The sequence below is a fragment of the Eutrema salsugineum genome, unplaced genomic scaffold (assembly GCF_000478725.1).
Source record: "Eutrema salsugineum unplaced genomic scaffold, Eutsalg1_0 scaffold_6, whole genome shotgun sequence".
Lineage (NCBI taxonomy): Eukaryota > Viridiplantae > Streptophyta > Magnoliopsida > Brassicales > Brassicaceae > Eutrema > Eutrema salsugineum.
This window is the reverse complement of record NW_006256547.1, coordinates 2,194,031-2,212,448: the sequence shown is the minus strand read 5'-3', so window position 1 is coordinate 2,212,448 and position 18,418 is coordinate 2,194,031. Positions and strand designations below refer to the sequence as shown.

General features: G+C 35.3%; 5 protein-coding genes across 6 annotated transcripts; 1 reads left to right on the top strand and 4 right to left on the bottom strand.

Moving 5' to 3' along the window:
* Window positions 1-296: 296 nt before the first annotated feature.
* LOC18012409 (probable transcriptional regulator SLK2) lies at window positions 297-4,670 on the bottom strand. Its single transcript, XM_006394374.2, has 10 exons — window positions 4,416-4,670; window positions 2,918-3,934; window positions 2,698-2,829; window positions 2,422-2,470; window positions 2,084-2,298; window positions 1,922-1,990; window positions 1,734-1,834; window positions 1,450-1,543; window positions 1,276-1,345; window positions 297-1,175 (listed from the first exon to the last, which is right to left on the bottom strand). The coding sequence occupies exons 2-10, from the start codon at window positions 3,854-3,856 to the stop codon at window positions 391-393; spliced, it is 2,454 nt and encodes an 817-aa protein (XP_006394436.1). The 5' UTR covers window positions 3,857-3,934; window positions 4,416-4,670; the 3' UTR covers window positions 297-390.
* Window positions 4,671-5,129: 459 nt separating this feature from the next.
* On the bottom strand, window positions 5,130-6,796 carry LOC18012408 (60S ribosomal protein L17-2; the record flags this gene model as incomplete). Its single annotated transcript, XM_006394373.2, has 7 exons — window positions 5,130-5,372; window positions 5,465-5,532; window positions 5,625-5,727; window positions 5,808-6,038; window positions 6,420-6,460; window positions 6,559-6,594; window positions 6,718-6,796. Coding segments are annotated over 7 exons (609 nt in total), but the record flags the coding sequence as incomplete, so codon positions are not given.
* A 665-nt stretch (window positions 6,797-7,461) lies between these two features.
* LOC18013053 (BAG family molecular chaperone regulator 2) lies at window positions 7,462-9,703 on the top strand. Of its 2 annotated transcripts, none has more exons than XR_002897643.1 (4): window positions 7,462-7,874; window positions 7,972-8,228; window positions 8,341-8,468; window positions 9,157-9,245. XR_002897643.1 is itself a non-coding variant. In XM_006394372.2 (4 exons), the coding sequence occupies exons 1-4, from the start codon at window positions 7,682-7,684 to the stop codon at window positions 9,439-9,441; spliced, it is 882 nt and encodes a 293-aa protein (XP_006394434.1). In that variant the 5' UTR covers window positions 7,667-7,681; the 3' UTR covers window positions 9,442-9,703. The 2 variants fall into 2 exon arrangements, 1 of the variants encoding a protein (XP_006394434.1); XM_006394372.2 differs by having other exon boundaries at window positions 7,667-7,874; window positions 8,322-8,468; window positions 9,157-9,703.
* An 805-nt stretch (window positions 9,704-10,508) lies between these two features.
* LOC112083369 (probable cyclin-dependent serine/threonine-protein kinase DDB_G0292550) lies at window positions 10,509-14,120 on the bottom strand. The gene is made up of 9 exons (XM_024151039.1): window positions 12,180-14,120; window positions 12,013-12,096; window positions 11,780-11,866; window positions 11,603-11,689; window positions 11,427-11,513; window positions 11,250-11,336; window positions 11,072-11,158; window positions 10,918-10,965; window positions 10,509-10,562 (listed from the first exon to the last, which is right to left on the bottom strand). Exons 1-9 carry the CDS (start codon window positions 14,118-14,120, stop codon window positions 10,509-10,511), a joined length of 2,562 nt encoding a protein of 853 aa, XP_024006807.1.
* A 543-nt stretch (window positions 14,121-14,663) lies between these two features.
* On the bottom strand, window positions 14,664-16,576 carry LOC18013267 (putative two-component response regulator ARR21). The gene is made up of 4 exons (XM_024151038.1): window positions 16,423-16,576; window positions 15,574-15,708; window positions 15,288-15,435; window positions 14,664-14,676 (listed from the first exon to the last, which is right to left on the bottom strand). Exons 1-4 carry the CDS (start codon window positions 16,574-16,576, stop codon window positions 14,664-14,666), a joined length of 450 nt encoding a protein of 149 aa, XP_024006806.1.
* Window positions 16,577-18,418: the final 1,842 nt, after the last annotated feature.

Genomic DNA, 18,418 nt, shown 5'->3' with positions numbered 1-18,418 from the left:
GAGTGTGTATTTTTGAGAGACGTTTTGCATGGCAACATGGTCTAGTTACTTCATAAGATTTACATGAGAAAAGCTAAAACATGAAATAATAACAATGAAAATTAAAGTTTTTTTTTTGTTCATAACCAGATGTCTAAATCCACGATAAGTATCAAACTCCTTTTCCTTTTTTGTATGACCGAACGGACCTGAATGTGACTATATATAATATGACCACAGCTATTGTGTACCAGACCGTCATAGGTCGGTCTAGTGATATGAATGAAGATGAAAAGTATATTACCCTGAATCTTTTTTCTTCATTAAAGGAAAATCTTATCTATTAGAAGTTTAACAAAGATCAGGTACAATACAAGGAAACATACTACGGCTATGTTATATTACAAAAGGTTAAACATGAACATTAAAAATGTAAGAGGTGTCACTTGACCCAGTATCATTAGGCATGATGAGTCCGCCTCTGGTGTTAGAGACCATCCCTTCCTGGTTTTGGCTCTGGTCTAAACCCTTAATCCCTCTGATTCTGTTGGAGGTGCTTGGTGTCTCCCCTGTGAGCCCATAATCCGTTCTGCTTCTTCCCATGTTGACGTTGCAATTCATGTTCTGACTAGAAAGTGACGTTTGTTGTTGTTGTTGTTGCCCGGAGCCTCCATTGCTGTTTGCCATCTGTTGCCATATTTGGTGAATCATCTGTTGTTCCAATGTTTGGTTACTGTTACTACACGAAGGATGTTGGCGGTATTGCTGCGGCGAGCTGTTATAACTGGGACTTGGCATTTGCCGCTGAGGAGACAGATGGGAAGTGACACCGCTGATTGATGGGCTCTGCACAAAACCAGGCAACAAAGGACTAGTAGTTCCTTGATAGCTCATTGTCGGGCTCGGGTTTCTTGATGCTTCTTGTTGGATTGTGGCGTTGGTTGGCTCAGAGCTCAGATGATTCTGTTTCATTAGCATGGTCTGGTAGTTGGTAAGCGCAAAGCCGCCGCCGGGAAGAGATCCTTGACCGCTCATATTGCTCATCGGCAGGTGTATCCCGGAATTGCGCAAGGCCATTAGCTTGTTGAGACTGTTCCTATCAGGAGGAAGTCCTCGAGCAGCATTTGCTATTTGCTCCATCTCTTGCATCTGCAATTTACCTGTCTTCATTTGATATGGATAGCTCTTCAAAGCCTCTGCAGATGTAAAAGACAGAAAAGCTTTTCTAAGCACAAAAAAAAGACGCTTTAATAGAAAAATCACAGGGAAGCTCCGGGGTTTATCTATGGAAATTACCTATCGGACCAACTTTCTGGTCACGACAGAAGTCAATCATATCTTTCATGCTGCTGACAACCTCAGAAATCTGTAATAATTAAGTATTAAAAAAAAAACAACAGTTTAACAGAAAGGAGGAGAGAAGCCACGAGGATGATGCAGAGAAATTAGGGGAAGTAAGCAGACAGATACCTGCAAACATCGAACATATCGTTTGGAGAAGCCCAAGTCATTGAGTGAATGTGACTCCAAGCTTTTCGCTAGTTGACGTCCAGCAGCCATGACCCTGGAGAAAAAAAGACTTAGGCATCTATCAACATATCCTTTTTTGCAATTGCTTTAATTTTCATTGCATAGGTGAAGAAAGCTTACCTGATCACCGAAGAAGATGCAAGAGATAATGAAATAGTATTGATTGAAAGAAAAAAAAAAAGAAAAGAAAGAAAGGTAGAAGTACTCTAGAATGATCGACTCACATGTTGCTATTGGCTTGCAAATCCTGCTGATGAATTCCATCTGATCCACTTTGATCGATTGTGCTCTGGCATTTCTCAGCAACCTGAAGCAATTGGTTCACCTGCGAGACAAGACATTCCAAAATCTCAGGACCATGCATTCCAAATTGAGCTTCAAAGAATTGCCAATGAAAAAAAACGAATGTTACCTGTGGGGCTACAAGGCGGCGAGGAAGTAGCTCTTCATGTCGACGAGTACAGAACTCCCATGAGAGAATCTGGTGAAAAGCATAAAGGATAAGCCTAAACTACTCTTCTAATCCATAAAATGAAGAATAGTAGTATTGGAATCAAAAGCTCGTTGAACCAACCTTAAGCTCTTGGGAGAATATAATCCGAAGGTGGCCTTCACGAACAACACGGATATGTTCATACACACTCTCCTGCACTGCTTTGGGATATTCTAACATCATAATTCCAGAAGCGAACCGGCGTTCAGACGGCACACCCAGATAAAGAAGCTCGTCAAGTACACCACTAGCAAATTTGATTTCGTTAAGCCTTGGCAAGACATCAAAAGTTGCTTCTGCAGAATTCATAAGAAAAACTTACTAAGAGAAGATTTCTCACTACCATAAACATTTTTTTTTATATTTTCCCTCTTCTTAATCAGGGGATAAGTACAATGTTACAAATTCTTGTAACTTACCAAATCCTCTTCCCGATTTAGAACCACAAAGATCACACTGCCATTCATCCTGCAAAAACGCAAAAAGAAATACAACACGAATAAGTTTGGATTACGCTAATATCATATGATAGTTACACTGTAAGACCCGAATATAATAAGCAAAGAAGATCAATATGTAAAGAGTTGCAAACTATGATACACTTGTAAACTCACATACATCTATATACTGTCTTATTCACGTTTTTTGGAGTATAAACAAGCACAAACCGGAAAAAAAAAGGTGGGGAGACAAACCGTGGCTGCGTGAGGAGAAACACCAAGCGCGTTATGGCCAACATTATCGTAATGAGAGAGACACCATCTTTTCTTTGCACGGGGAGAAAAATACTCCGTCACAAATTTCCTCCAATAAACAATACTGCTCTCCTACAAAATCAGCAACTGGAACCTGTCAAGAGCTTTGTTTCTAGTATACACATAGAACAAAAATCCTGAGGAATGCATGTATACTCACAGAAGGCCTTTGCCGCTGATGATATAGGTACTGCATTAATCTTCGTGCACAGACGCTATTATCATAAGGTCGTTGCCCACCAGATAGTTGGAGCTGCATTCCTTGCTGTTGCAACTGTTGCTGTTGGTGCTGCTGCTGCAACTGTTGCTGTTGCTGCACCTGTTGCTGCTGCTGCAGCTGAACCCGCTGCAATGGTGGGAGGGACTGGATATACTGTTGCTGTTGCCTAAGCTTTTGTTGCTGAAGCAAGAGCTGGAACTGTGGGTTCTGGCCTTGTTGTTGTTGCTGCTGTTGCTGCTGCTGCAACATTTCCTGTCTCTGAAGCCACTGACGTAAAATCTGCTGCTGCAGAGCATCATCCTGTTTTGAGTCTAGTCGAGGTTTTTTCCGTGCTTGTGTTAGATTGTTTGGGTCCTGAAAGAATGATTCAGAAGCACGACGACCCATGGAAAGCGGGATTTGATTAGTTTGAGACGTGGGCAGTGATGTAGCACTTGAGCCTCCTCGCTGAACACTCTGATCATGATGAGAGCCCCTTTGCACAACAGTCGACCCGTCAACAACAGATGATCCAGAAATGGTGATATTGTTAGAGGAGAATGACATTGGTGATGCCGGCAAACGCATATACGACTCGTTATTGATGCTGGCACTACGCTGCAGATGAGGACCGCCTCCAGAGAGCCCTGAATTAGCATCTGTCACAAGAGAACTGGCTCCTGCGCTTGGACCAGGGGTTGAGACGCTCATCATAGCCGGATTGTGCATCTCCCCAGAAACCATACTGAGATTATGATAGCCAGGTCCACATCCAGGGACGGAGTTAGATGAATTCCCATAAGAGGAAGTGAAGTGAGAGTTCATGAAACCTTGGGATTCATCATCGCCTTGGAAGAAAATCCCAGAGGTTGAAGAAGATGGGGTTATTCCACCAGCCATCAAGGTTAGGTCCCAAGTTAGTTTGAAGCCAGTTTACTCCCAAATGCGACACAAATGTCCCACCTTTACTGGAGATATCTGCAACATAATATAGTTATAGATGAAATCAGATCAAGAACATTGTCTTCTATCGCAACATACACTCGAATCTGGCGCTCTAGTAAGAGAAAATAGAGTCATTCAACTCCAATTCTGAATTAAAAATCCCAACTTTTACACAACACCACTGAGGTAACTAAAGCTTTATTAAGCCCATAGAAATAGCTAAAGAATCAACTTTTACCCATCCTGGAAAACATGAATTTCTCGCATTACGAAAGGATCACAAACCCGAACAGAAATCAAAAACCCTAACTTTTGTAAGTTCATTTACATCACAAAAACTAAACCCAGAAACTGAACCCACCCATCCTTAAACAGCAAAAAAAGAAAACACATATAATCCGGTGAGCTAAATCAGAAACTAAGAGCAATAGAGAAGAGAACAAAAAATCACAGAAATTACTCAACGAATAAAAATACAAATGAAAAGCATCAAAAGAAGGCAGATACAACATACCAAGAACTGTGTAGTGGAGCTTCGATCAGCATAGAAGAACAAAGTAAAATCACGACTAGATATATCAAACTAAACCCAACCGAATCGAAAACAGAAAGAGGAAGAAGAGAATTAATGAAAGGGAGTTTCTTTCTTAAAAGAAAAAAGAAATATAAAAACTGCTTCGAAATTTCAAGCTGGAATTACTATAAAAAAGAAAAAGAGATTTATTTGATGCAATATATGGGGAAATACTTTTTGAGAGAGAAAAAGGAGAGCTGTAGTAGGTTCTTGAGGCCGCGTTATATACTTAGTGGAAATCGCAGAGCCACAAATGACCGGCTTGCCCGGTGACCATCACCTAATATTACAAGTACATTTTATTTACCTGTTGGTCAATACTGACACGTGTGGACTCTGTAATAACAAGTAGCCTTTGATCGATTGCTAACCTTTAGATCTTATGGTTACGTGGATAAGGTATGACCTTATGATCAATAAAGGTAGTTTTTATTTGTGATCGTCCGATTGAGAGGCGGGATCTTCTGCGACGCACGTAGATTCAAATACATTCTGTTGGTCATTGACCAAATAAAATCCATAATTTTTCTTCGATTTTTTTTGGTAATAACTGTACCAAATGATTGCAGCTGTAAATGAGTGGGCTACGACAAATACCCGGTTTTTTTTTTGCTTTGAGCACTTATTCACCCAAAAAAAAACGGATTTACCCCAATACTACTCACTTTGACAATCTAACCCCCAAAATAATTCGTAACGTACACGATCCAATTGTGGAGGGAAGACACAAAAAAATCTCTACTAAGGAGAATCCAAGAATTTTAATTAGGGTTCCTCAATCACATGACAAGGCTAGAGTACAAGTGCCTAAACGAACAATGAAACACCTTACACTCAGTTCAAAATTTAAGCAGACGATCTCTTTGACTTGTTGCTCGCAGCCAATTGCGTCTCAGGCTGTAAATTCAAGAAACAGCAATCAAATGAGACCACTGTATTAAGACGAAAGGTAGATGAAAAACACTAAATAAATAAAAATGGAAACTTACATCTTTCTTCACTGGCTCCTCTTTCTCTGACAGGATTAGCTCAATGTGGCATGGGTTTGACATGTAAGCTGCAAAACAAAAGATGATAACTTGTTTTTCAACAGAGCAAAGGAAAGACTGTCTAAGAGTGTAAAACTATATGGTTGTTTAAGGAGCATACGGTTGATTCTTCCATGAGCACGGTAAGTCCTACGCCTTTGCTTCTGTGCTTGGTTCACTTGTATGTGAGATATGAAGAGAGCATCTACATCCAAACCTTTCACCTAAAATAGTTTGACTAAGAGTCAACAGTTGCTCCCAGAAGGGTTTCTCTTTTCCTATAATGTTTGATTGTTTCACATACCTCAGCATTGCTCTCGGCGTTCTTGAGCAAGTCAAGAATGAAATTCGCAGACTTGGCGGGCCAGCGACCTTGACCATAAGAATGCCTGTTTTTAGCTTGAGCTGTTCGTCCCACACCACGGCAAAAACGTGTGAAGGGTATTGCTTGCTTGTGAGCTATAACATCTTCAAGGTATCTTTTTGCCTTCAACAATGGCAACTTCCTGATGGCGTGCGCTGTTTCTCTAGTGTTCTGTTCGAATATAAAACACAATTGAGATTCAGTAACCGGCAAATAGACAAATGAACTGAGACGAATTTGGAATTTGGATCTTATTCACAGAAACTGGCAACAAAAATTGAACTTTCAAGACTCTTTAGACCGCAACTCGCCTTATGACAACAATGAGGACCAGCAAATCAAATATGTTTTCTTAAGGTTTCGAACAAACAATAATTTACTCCAAAATATCTAAAATCAAAAGAATACCACACTTCTTTTTTTTTTAATCACAAAACTTAAATAAACTGAGAGATTATACATGGAGTAATAAAAGTGTCACACTTTGAGATGCTAAATTCCAACATTTCTAGCTATCACATCAGAAGCAGAAAAGAAGGGATAAATAAACACCTTGAAATGAACCCTGAGATCAGCACCTCTAGCCTTGCAAGCTGCGAAATCAGTAGAAAAAAATTAATCCAGGAAGATTAAAAAATATACAGGGACATGGACTCATAAGAAAGCGATGAACTTTGAAACGTAGCATTACACTTGGTCGAATTGTCGGGTTCTTGCGAGTACTCACCTAAAGTAGAGAATAACGAAACAATAAAACAAAGCCAAATACCTTAAATTAGATCAATAAAACTCTTAAGAGCATAAGAATCTTCAGAAATTACAGAATTCATGATAAAATCAAAGATCTTACCATGGTGGCCTGTAATTCTTCTCGCTCCCTTCACCTTTCGCCGGTGCCGGAGAAGCAAAGAGAAAGAGAAGGAAAGAGTTTAGGGGCTTTTCAGAAGGGAAAACATATGAAATCAAGCCCTGGCTCTTACAGTTCCTTTAATGGGCTTAAACCAAAAGCCCAATTTTTAGAACTAAATCATCACTTTAGGGCCCTAATATTCAAGAAATAAGAGAAACAATTAAAACACTCCATCCGTTACACACAATCTCTGTTCGCGTGTGTTTGATCTGCCAAGGTCCTTATGGATGGGTCGAATCTTGGCGAGAGGACACCAACATACGGACGAAAGTTTGAGACAATTTGGATCTGCGACTGCGAGAGAGACCTTTTTTTCACTTCTTTAGGTTGCAGAGTTTGTCGGAGCTGAGAGCTGACGTGTGATGCAAGTTACTGTTTCAGTTGCTTCAATTGGATTACCTGTGCTTAGAAATGTAGAACACGACTTATACAGAACCAGAGATGATAAATAAAATTATATGATGTCTGTGTGGGGACATTAGTTTTTCGTTATTTATCAGCAAATTAAATATGTGGGGTTACGAAATATTATATTTTCGCATTTTATATAAGAAATTATGTATGTGTCTGTGAGGACTGATAATGAGACATAACAACAATCACATTAGCTGTCACTTGTTTATTCACTTTTTTTCTTCTTTTGCTTTTATGATCTCTTATAGCTTTCTTCTTCCACGAGAGCAGAGAGAGAGATAGGAGATTTAATTATTAAGAAACAAAGTAAATTTACTTCCCTTTGTTCAGACGTTTCTTTATTATTCATTCTTCTTTCTTCTTTGATCGTGTTCAGAAATCAAGTTCATCTCATCATTTCACTCTTCTCTTTTCTCTCTTTCTCTAGCTTCTTTTTCTTCTTTATTTAAGATCTTTGATTTTGGAGTTTTTTCTATCAGACAAATAGAAAATGTTGCAAATGAGAATTGGAACAACCGCGAGCACTTCCGGTGGCGGCGACGGTGAGCTGGAGCTCCGGCCTGGGGGAATGGTTGTACAGAGACGAACGGATCATACCTCCAACGTGACACGTGTCATTCGGGTCCGGGTCAGATACGGGTCGGTCCAACACGAGATCAGTATCAACTCTCAATCTACTTTTGGTAAACCCTGAAACAAACAAAAATTCCCCTAAAGTAATAATAAAAACATTTCATATGCTCTGTTTTTGACTTTGGTTGTTACCCTTTAATTTAACAGGGGAATTGAAGAAGATATTATCTGGTGAGACAGGAATCCATCAGCAAGACATGATGATTCTATACAAAGACAAAGAAAGAGATTCGAAGATGTTTCTTGATCTTTCTGGTGTCAAAGATCGTTCGAAACTTATTCTCAAAGAAGATCCTATTTCTCAGGAGAAACGTCTCCTAGAGTTGAGGAAAATCGCCGCCAAACAGAAAGCCATTAAAGCAATCTCCGAAATTAGCTTCGAAGTCGATAGACTTGCCGGAAAAGTAACGGAAAAAACATAATTTTTAATTTTCTCTCACCAAAACACTCTTGTGTTGTCTCGTAAACTGAAATTATAAAACTTTTGTTTTCTTTAGCTGTCGGCTTTTGATACAGTGATTGGTAAAGGAGGCAAGGTTGAAGAAAAGAATGTGGAGAATTTGATGGAGACGATGATGAATCAGTTGGTGAAGCTCGATGCGATCTTAGGCGATGGAGACGTTAGATTGAAGAAGAAGATTCAGGTACTTAAATTTACATGGTTTCGATTGCTTACAAAATACCGTTTTTGGAACCGACAGAATTCATTATACAACAAAAAAAAAAACAAAGTTTTTGGCGCGATTTATAACTAATCATTTCGTCATTATGCATCTCAATTATAACTGCGTAATCTCGTGATGTTACAATCATCTTTCGAATAGCGGTTAGGAAAGTGATTTTTTTTAACGGTTAATGACTCGGAGAAATATTTTGCAAGGTTACCAATCAAATGTCTTGATTTAGCTTAAGTATCGGCAAAATGCCATTTTAATTTACGACCACTAAATTTTGGAATTGCGATATTATTCCACACATCACACGATTTAGCTGAATTTTTGTTTTCGGATAGTATACCACTTGACTTTGTTTTTTACGTTTTGAAAACTAGATTATGCTATTTTAAAAATATTTTATACGATCAAATTTTTATGATTTCATATATTGATAACTGTTTCGGCAACGTGAGTAATATACTAAAATTAGCTTTTCAGTGTTTTATAATTCTTTTACAATATTTTGATTCAGCTCAGATCATTTCGCTAAGAATTATCCAGTTATTCTGTTACTATGTGATTCATCTAACATACAAATCTTGTTCTTAATCTTTTATAACATAAAATAGTATATGTTTTGATATTTTTCAATGATTCGATTGGAAATGTTCGGAAGGAGGAAAGATTACAGAAGTACGTTGAGGCACTCGACATGTTGAAGATCAAGAATTCAACGCAGCCGCAAACGCAACTGAAACCGCAAACACAACCACAATACAAAGAACAAGATTTGGTGACGTTTGAGGAGGAAACGTCGAGGAAACGCATAGCCTCCTTCCCAGCTCCTCCGGTGATCATAACGACGACATGGGAAAACTTTGACTCCAATTCCACTTCCACCACCGAGGCTAAAACGGTTAAACCTGCCCATCCAAAATTCAAATGGGAATTATTTGATTAAGCTATATATTATATACTTACACGATAGTATTAAGTATGTTTTTCAGATATCTATGATATACATATGTGGAGTCTTTTTTGCCTGTAATCGTGAATAATTTGTGGGGTTGATTGGTTGATCCTTTTTAGGTTACCCTATCAAGTTTTTTTTTTTTTTTTTCTGTCGTGTATTATAGGCTTGTAACCTCTAGGATAGCTTTAATGAATTGTGATTATATATTATCATCATCATATCACTGTGTGAGAATGTTTTAAGCAGTGATACCGGCCAATTTATTTATTATATGTTTTTTTCAGTTTCCGCTTCACAAAACGAGTTCACCTGAAATGAAACCCATATTAATCATGAGAATGGTTCAATGTTTTTCTTTAAAAATTGCAAATCTACGATAGACATATAGTTTCCTCTTTTCATGGTTCTCGTATTTATTTAGAATGTAGAGAATCACAAAAAAAAAAAGAGCAAGTGTTGAACAACATGCTAATGAATTGCCACAGCAGTAAGTAGTAACTGCGGTGGTGTTGTAACAACGACAATTCAAATGCGAAACGGTCCATGACAAGACAGTCCTCAATTTATAGATAGGGACAAACCACCGAAACAAACCATGCAGTGCCAAACAAGCGTTTTAAACCTAATAAATACACATTGCAGTTTAACCAAAAACATCATTCATCTTTCAATTATAACCTAATTCAATTAATCCCTATCTAACTAAACTCTAAGAATGGTCAGGATATCTGTAGTCTAGCCGATTGTGATAAGAATGGTCACTATCCAAACTTAAATCTACAAAATGTATGTTGGAAAAAATATATTATAAACTTATCAAATTTTAATTAAATTCGGATTCATAAATAAAAACAATTATAACAGCTAGAAAGTCAAATGTTCATAGCTCTTCATGTTTATAACCAACTAACATATAAATTAATCCATGAAATAGCAGCGAAGTTTGAGATATGATGACTAAAACAATATCCAAAATTTAAAAATATAGCTAGTCTTAAACAACACCATACCAAAATTATAAAATCAATGTAACTTTTAAGCCAAATTGGGAGAACTTAATTGACGTCAGGATCGATCAAACCCTTCATGAAGTCTTCACCGTCAAAATCCTATATAAAAATACAAAGACAAAACAGTAAATTAATTTGATATAAGAAGTTGGATGTACTATAATTCAAACGTAACATTTCTTATAAATCAAAGATAATAAAGACTTATCTAAAAAATGACAGTATTAGTATTCATAAAATTGGAATTTTACCCTTCAGTTGTAAATTTGGAAAAAAATACTTTTTTTGTGTGCTTGGGCAATAAATATAGAGAACCATAAACAAATTTTTTTGTGCGGATTTTAATTTTTGACCTTATAGATTATAAAATTTTAATAAACTATCAGGATAATAAGTTTTCAAACAGCTTATATTTAAAAAACATCTTAAAGTTCAAAAAAAAAGAACATCTTACCTGATCGAATGAAAATAGGAGTTCCGTCAAATCCGCAATACCATGTTCCTATATATGCAATTAATGTTTAAATTTTAATTATGTGTCATGTCATTTTACATGAAAATAATGTAAGGTACACAAAAGGAGTTCTCATTGCAAAAATTAGATTTACCTGATTTATGATGTTTATGTCTCCAGTAGGAAAACACATTTCCGAGTTAGCAGCAATAGGGTTGAATGTTGTTTCATTATTGTTACCCTTCGAATTTCAGTTATGTGTGCATGTCATTTTACATGAAAGTAATGTAAAGTACAAAAAAGGAACTCTCAGTGATAGAAACTAGGCTTACCTGATTTGTGATGTTCATTTCTCCAGTAGGAAAATACATTTCCGAATTAGCAGCAATTGGGTTGAATGTTTCTTCATTATTGTTACCCTTCGAATTTCAGTTATGTGTCATGTCATTTTGCATGAAAGTATTGTAAGATACACAAAAAGAGCTCTCAGTAATAGAAACTAAACTTACCTGATTTGTGATGTTTATGTCTCCAGTAGGAAAATACATTTCCAAATTAGCAGCAATTGGGTTGAATGTTTCTTCATTATTGTTACCCTTCGAATTTCAGTTATGTGTCATGTCATTTTACATGAAAGTATTGTAAGGTACACAAAAGAGCTCTCGGTGATAGAAACTAAACTTACCTGATTTATGATGTTCATGTCTCCAGTAGGAAAATACATTTCCGAATTAGCAGCAAGAGGGTTGAATGTTTCTTCATTAATGTTACCCTTCGAATTTCAGTTATGTGTCATGTCATTTTACATGAAAGTATTGTAAGGTACACAAAAAGAGCTATCAGTGATAAAAAATAGACTTACCTGATTTGTAATGTTCATATCTCCAGTTGGAAAATACATTTCCGAATTAACAGCAAAAGGGTTCAATATTTCTTCATTATTGTTACCCTTCGACCAAATCATAGATTGTGTATACTTGGTTAAGAAATTTTCAATCCATATAGACGCACACAAATACATATATGGATATATATATATATATACACGCAATATATAGCTGGTACTGAATAAAAAGTAAAATAAACATGACTTACGTTATTCAAACTCCCAATACCAATGTCTTCAAGAGGATAAGCAGTAGAAACCCCAAGATTTTCACCAGCCACTCTACCTTGATCCTGCTCAAAATCATATATATAAAAAATGAGCTTCATATATGTACAAAAAGGGTTAAACTAATATCAGTTATTAATAAATCTACCTGATTCTTATCAAACTGGGATTTGGATGTATTGCGGAAAATCTCGTTGAGGCCTTGATGAGGATCAACAAACATGCTTGGATTCTCTACTACAGGAACCATACCATCGGTTTGCACAATCAGATTGTTGGGTGACTTATCCTCATTGTCTAAGAACGCTGACAATGCAGAAGGACACCACGAAGTTGAACTTCCATGGTTACTCATGTTGTTGTTATTGAAATTCCAGTTCAAGCCACCCAAATTATTTTCACCAAAAAATCCGTCAGCATTACCATTAGCAGTGCCTTGAACTCTTATTCCACCAAGAGACCCATTACCATTACCGTTACTAGTACCATGAACTCTTATTCCATCAAGTGAGCCATTATCATTACCACTACCAGTGCCTTGAACTCTTATTCCACCAAGAGACCCATTACCATTACCGTTACTAGTACCATGAACTCTTATTCCACCAAGTGAGCCATTATCATTACCACTACCAGTGCCTTGAACTCTTATTCCACCAAGAGACCCATTACCATTACTAGTACCATGAACTCCTATTCCATCAAGTGAACCATTACCAGTGCCTTGAACTCTAATTCCACCAAGAGACCCATTACCATTACTAGTAGCATGAACTCTTATTCCATCAAGTGAGCCATTACCAGTACCACTACCAGTGCCTTGAACTCTTATTCCACCAAGAGACCCAAAACCATTACCATTACTAGTATCATGAACTCTTATTCCATCAAGTGAGCCATTACCATTTCCACTACCAGTGCCTTGAACTCTTATTCCACCAAGAGACCCATTACCATAACCATTACTAGTACCATGAACTCTTATTCCATCAAGTGAGCCATTACAATAACCAGTACCAGTGCCTTGAACTCTTATTCCACCAAGAGACCCATTACCATTACCATTAAGAGTACTATGAACTCTTATTCCATCAAGTGAGCCATTACCATTACCACTGCCAGTGCCTTGAACTCTTATTCCACCAAGAGACCCATTACCATTACCATTAAGAGTACTATGAACTCTTATTCCATCAAGTGAGCCATTACCATTACCACTGCCTGTGCCTTGAACTCTTATTCCACCAAGAGACCCATTACCATTACCATTAAGAGTACTATGAACTCTTATTCCATCAAGTGAGCCATTACCATTACCACTGCCTGTGCCTTGAACTCTTATTCCACCAAGAGACCCATTACCATTACTAGTACCATGAACTCCTATTCCATCAAGTGAGCCATTAGCAGTGCCTTGAACTCTTATTCCACCAAGAGACCCATCACCATTACCATTACTAGCACCATGAACTCTTATTCCATCAAGTGAGCCATTACCATTTCCACCATGAACTCTTGTTCCACCAGTAGAGCTATTCCCATTACCATTATCATTAACTCTTATTCTACCAAGTCCAACCAAATCTCCATTTTCATTTGTTCTGTTCCCAGCGTAAATACTACCCATAGTACCAGTGCTAAGATTAGAGTTCATACCCAAAACATCGCTTGGTGTACCATGATGTCCAAATCTAGGAGCTTGAGACTCTTGAGATGTTCCAGAAATGCTTCTCTTTTCTTCTTTTAAAGGAAACCCACCATTTGAAAACCCGAAGCTACCTCTCATAGGCAACAAGTTAGATCCGGTTTGGCTCAAATCATAGGTGGCTCTACGGTTTATGACAGAGTCATGTAGACCAGCATTGTTGTTCATCAGGTGGCTAGATTGACCAAGACCATAGCTAGGTTGGGAATTGAAAGGACTGTTGTTTCTTAGGCTTGTGTTGAAGTTGTAAGAGTGTTGTGGGTCAATGATGTAGCTTAATGATGTAAATCTGGGGTTCATAGCTCTTCTTGCCTCTTCTATGGCTTCTTCGTTAACTCTTTTCAAGAACATTCTGTACTTCTGTGAAGTATCAACAATCAACATTGGAAGTTATATAATTCTGATGTATATGAGATACGTACACACATACATAAACTACTTCCTGAGTTTCTATTTTTCTCACAGCATATATATATATATACATATATTTGTTTTATATAATCAATTCATATTTTGTTAGTCTTTATTTGAATATATCCTACAATTTATATTTAATAATACTAAACCGATGTTAAGATTTATTAGAAGATTTTCTTAAATCCATAATCTGAAAAAGAAAGAATGAGTCTATAATTTTTTTTTATAAATTTGCAAGTTTGCAACTATAACATCATACAGTTTTCATTAAATTTGCTATTAATTGATTGTGTATTTTTATACTATTCAAGAATTAGGGACAAGGGTAAAAATGAAGTATACTTGATATCTTTGAAGTATGGTTAAATGACATATGGTCCTGACTTTGTTTTTGATATAAAATATGGTCCTGATATTAAGCAATGTTAGTTAATAGAAGATCGAACCTGTAATTTGCTGGCTATGTGTTCTCTTGTTAGGAATTTCACGTTCATGAACTCTAAAATCTTCTTAGGCGTAGCCTCTTCAACATTATATCAAACACGAAGTAAAAGACATAATATTAGTATATATATATATATCTCCAAATGTACTTTGAAAACAACAAGTAATAAACGTCAGTTAATATTTTTCTGAGAGTTTAGTAAACTGTATAAGTATCGTTCAAAAGTATAAAGTTTTCAACATTTTTTTAGTTTCGATTTTTTGCTAGTTCTAAACAACTACTAAAAACAAATTTTCACATGGTAAAGTAATATTTCAGTGAATACCAACAATATATATCTAGCAAGTGAAAAGAGAAGTTACAGACTTTTTTTTGCTAAGAAATATTTTAAGAACTTAAATCACGATCGATGTGGCGGATGGCTTGTAAAAAAAAAGACTATGAATAGAATCTGACCAAACAATCTTAGACAACTTTAAATATAATTTTTTTATCTAAACTTATAAAATGAATTAAGAATGTTAAAACTTGAATTATAGTCACTAGCTATTTACGTAATTAATATAAAAAATATGGAAAACAAAATTTCCCAAGATAAATAATATTTCTATCTACACAGCTAATAAATGAAAACAATTAATCTAGCATGTGAAAAGATAAGTTAGAAGAAAGAAAAAAAAATTAAATACTTACTATGAACACCAATGTGTTGAATGGCCTTGTAAAATAGACTCTCAAGAGATCTCGTCCATTTGATTTTCGACTTGGCATGTGGTCGAGAATCTCCATCATAAGGATTGCAGGTTGAATTTGTCTTCTGGATTTGCTTTGAACTGCCTGTATCGTTTATATATGTATCGTTCAGATATCGTATCATAATATACATATATATTACCCAATTGAACTGCAAGAAGGAGAAACAATATGAATGATATTATTGTTCACATCATCTTCTTCATTAAAATACGAAACTACCATTCATCTTGTAGTTTAAAGCATGTTTCCATATGATGTTGAGGTCGTTTGCTTTGATCGGTTTTCTCAGGAAGCACATTGCACCAGAGGATAGAGTCTCTCGCTCAATTGCATTGTTCATGTCTGCTGAAATCACTGTAATAATCAATTAAACAGCAAAGAAATCGAAAAGGAACTTGTTAGTATCAATCAAGACTATAAGAAAAAGAGTTCAGAGAAAATAAATTAAGAATGCATTAGAAAATCTTGCATATCAATAGGTATTGGCTTCCAATGTAGTTTTCTTCTTCTGTTTCGACACTGACCTGAAATTCTTTATGCTTGGATAACTAGTTTTTCCTTGCAAATATTTTCTTATCGCATTGTGTTTTTATATGTGACATGTGTAGGATTACGTTCGTTTATCTTTTCTACAAATGAGTATACAATTACTTAGCTAGCTGTCATGAATATGTGTAGACTATGTTTATTAAGAAAATTTTAAATATTTCTCATTTTAGGCTAATCACTGTTTTATAAAAAGCAGAAACTTTTTTAAATAGGAACAATTACCAAAAATAAAATACAGGTAATTTTTATCAATAATAAAATACGGTTATAACAACCAATATACAGTTATCTTGTTTTCTTTGTAAGTCATTGCTCACCACTTTTTCCTTTTTTTTCTATATATTGTAGAGATGCATAATTATCTAATTAATATTATATGTCAAATATATACAAAAATATCATAAGAGGTAATATTTCAAATTATTACTTATTTTTTAATTTTAAAAAAAAACATTAGAACAACTTGTTGACAGAAAAGAGGATTAATTAACATATCATAACTGGAAAAAAAAACCTTACCAATGACAGGCAAATTTCCAAATTCTTCATCAATCCTCTTTTTAAGTTGAACTCCATTCAGACCAGGCATGTGATAATCGGTGATTACAAGATCAATGTTGTTGCGTTGGACTCTAAGCGTAGATACTGCTTCTGACGAATCATTAGCTGTCATTACTGTAATTTCCCCAACTGATTTATCTACAAATAAGACAGTGAATTAAATAAAAATGAGAAATTTGTGAATATGTATATAGACATTTGAAATGGACGAGTTTTGTAAGAATTTCTTTTTTTAAATCAAATTATTTTCACAAAGAAAATAAATAACGTGTTGTTTGCGAATTTAAAAACACTGCATAACTTCGAACAATAGAAGCTTTTGTTGGGCGTTATATTATTGGCTTGATATGTATCTGCCTATGAGTCATATCATTGGCTTGATATGTATCTGTTTATGTTTATATAAATGAGTTAAATATTTCTCAAAGTGTAACTAAGTCTTTTTAAAGGATAATAAAATATTCGAAGTCCTTCTATCCTCCAAAGACATAATTGAAAAATAATATAAATCTAAACATAGATTTGTCCCTCAAAACTTATAAGCTTTTCATCTATTATGTGAGATACTTACATAATTTTGAGAGATTAAATTAAATTAGATATGTGCATATCATTGAAAATATGTTGTTTATTTGAACATTTTAAATAGATGTATATTAATGAGGGCAGGGTCAGGTTAACTGTGAGTAGGACGATAGTGGAATACTGGAATGGTCTAGAATTCCAAACAACGAGTATAAGAAAAATGATTTTTGTTTATAAGAAACAAAATTCCACATTTACAACAAAATAATGAAATTATATATATATATATATATATATATATATAGTGAAACCCAAAACCCACTATAAGAAAAGTTTTTTGTTTATAAAAATCAAACGTACGTGCAGTTAGAAGTTCACAAGAAAAAAAGAATTTTGGCGACAAAATACCCTAGAGCACCTAGCTAGATGATTAAGCTGGCATGGGTGTGATAGACAAAAGTAAATAGTGTAAATTTGGTTCGATCACAACTTCAAATTTTCTTAAATATATAGACAAGAGTTCTAATGACATTAATAATTTCATGGAACGAACTCACAAAGTGAATAAGCAGAAATGGATTCAAATGTTCGGATCTCAAAAGCAAAAATAAAATATATATTTAATGGCTAGAAAAATATTTAAAACTCGTATAAACATATATGCTCAGAAACGAAAAAAAGCTAACTCTTGTGCGAAAACGATCGAGGAATTCAAATTGTAGCCAAAACATATTTTAATAGTCAGAATAATGATTATACCTTTGTAGCTCGGGTTTTCAAGCATAGTGGGGATGATAGCGAGAAAAATAGGATCATCATCTACAACCAGAAGTGTGACATGAGGGTTTTGGTGGTGAAAAGGTAGATCAAAGGCCATTCTATACTTTTCTTTATGAGCAATTTGGGTTTGACACTATGATATAGAGTTTTTTTTTTTGGACAAGACACTATGCATGCAATTGCAATATATATAGAGTTGGAACTAAAAAAAAAAACTAGGTCGTGAAAATAACCCTTGAAAGCATATATATGGATTATAACTGTGACATAATTAGCTTGAGTATCTCTTTCTTTTTTGTATTTATATTTATTTGGGTTAAAGTATTTAAGAGGGGAGACAACTTAGAAACAAAAAGTTACAATGGGCAAAACAAAGAGTCTTTGATTTAGATAAACCAAGTCAAAATGAAACGTATCAAAAGAATAAAGGTCGGAATGGAAACCAGATTAAGCATACCACTACTTAAAATATACTTAGTGCTAATTTGTATGCAAAATCTAGACAAACTTAAGAAAATTTAATGATATTTACCAATAGATTTGGTGATGATTTGAAATTATTTTTGTTCAATGAATTATTAATAAGATTTTCTTTCATATTTGTTAGATTTATTTAATAAATGTCTAATTCTTGATAGATGTCATATCT

What these genes read in the sequence shown, in the direction of transcription:
- LOC112083369 (XM_024151039.1), bottom strand. Translation starts at nt 14,120, where the DNA reads ATGTTGATTGTTGATACTTCACAGAAGTACAGAATGTTCTTGAAAAGA. An exon ending in ATATGAACATTACAAATCAG is followed by an intron (nt 11,690 to 11,779) that starts GTAAGTCTATTT and finishes TGAAATTCGAAG; the next exon opens with GGTAACATTAATGAAGAAAC. An exon ending in ACATAAACATCATAAATCAG is followed by an intron (nt 10,966 to 11,071) that starts GTAAATCTAATT and finishes TTGCATATATAG; the next exon opens with GAACATGGTATTGCGGATTT.
- LOC18013267 (XM_024151038.1), bottom strand. Translation starts at nt 16,576, where the DNA reads ATGACAGCTAATGATTCGTCAGAAGCAGTATCTACGCTTAGAGTCCAA. An exon ending in TGGAAATTTGCCTGTCATTG is followed by an intron (nt 15,709 to 16,422) that starts GTAAGGTTTTTT and finishes TGATTATTACAG; the next exon opens with TGATTTCAGCAGACATGAAC. An exon ending in TTTAAACTACAAGATGAATG is followed by an intron (nt 15,436 to 15,573) that starts GTAGTTTCGTAT and finishes TAAACGATACAG; the next exon opens with GCAGTTCAAAGCAAATCCAG.
- LOC18012409 (XM_006394374.2), bottom strand. Translation starts at nt 3,856, where the DNA reads ATGGCTGGTGGAATAACCCCATCTTCTTCAACCTCTGGGATTTTCTTC. An exon ending in GCCGCCTTGTAGCCCCACAG is followed by an intron (nt 1,835 to 1,921) that starts GTAACATTCGTT and finishes CTTGTCTCGCAG; the next exon opens with GTGAACCAATTGCTTCAGGT. An exon ending in CCAGAAAGTTGGTCCGATAG is followed by an intron (nt 1,176 to 1,275) that starts GTAATTTCCATA and finishes TTACATCTGCAG; the next exon opens with AGGCTTTGAAGAGCTATCCA.
- LOC18013053 (XM_006394372.2), top strand. Translation starts at nt 7,682, where the DNA reads ATGTTGCAAATGAGAATTGGAACAACCGCGAGCACTTCCGGTGGCGGC. An exon ending in TCGATAGACTTGCCGGAAAA is followed by an intron (nt 8,229 to 8,321) that starts GTAACGGAAAAA and finishes TGTTTTCTTTAG; the next exon opens with CTGTCGGCTTTTGATACAGT. An exon ending in GATTGAAGAAGAAGATTCAG is followed by an intron (nt 8,469 to 9,156) that starts GTACTTAAATTT and finishes AATGTTCGGAAG; the next exon opens with GAGGAAAGATTACAGAAGTA.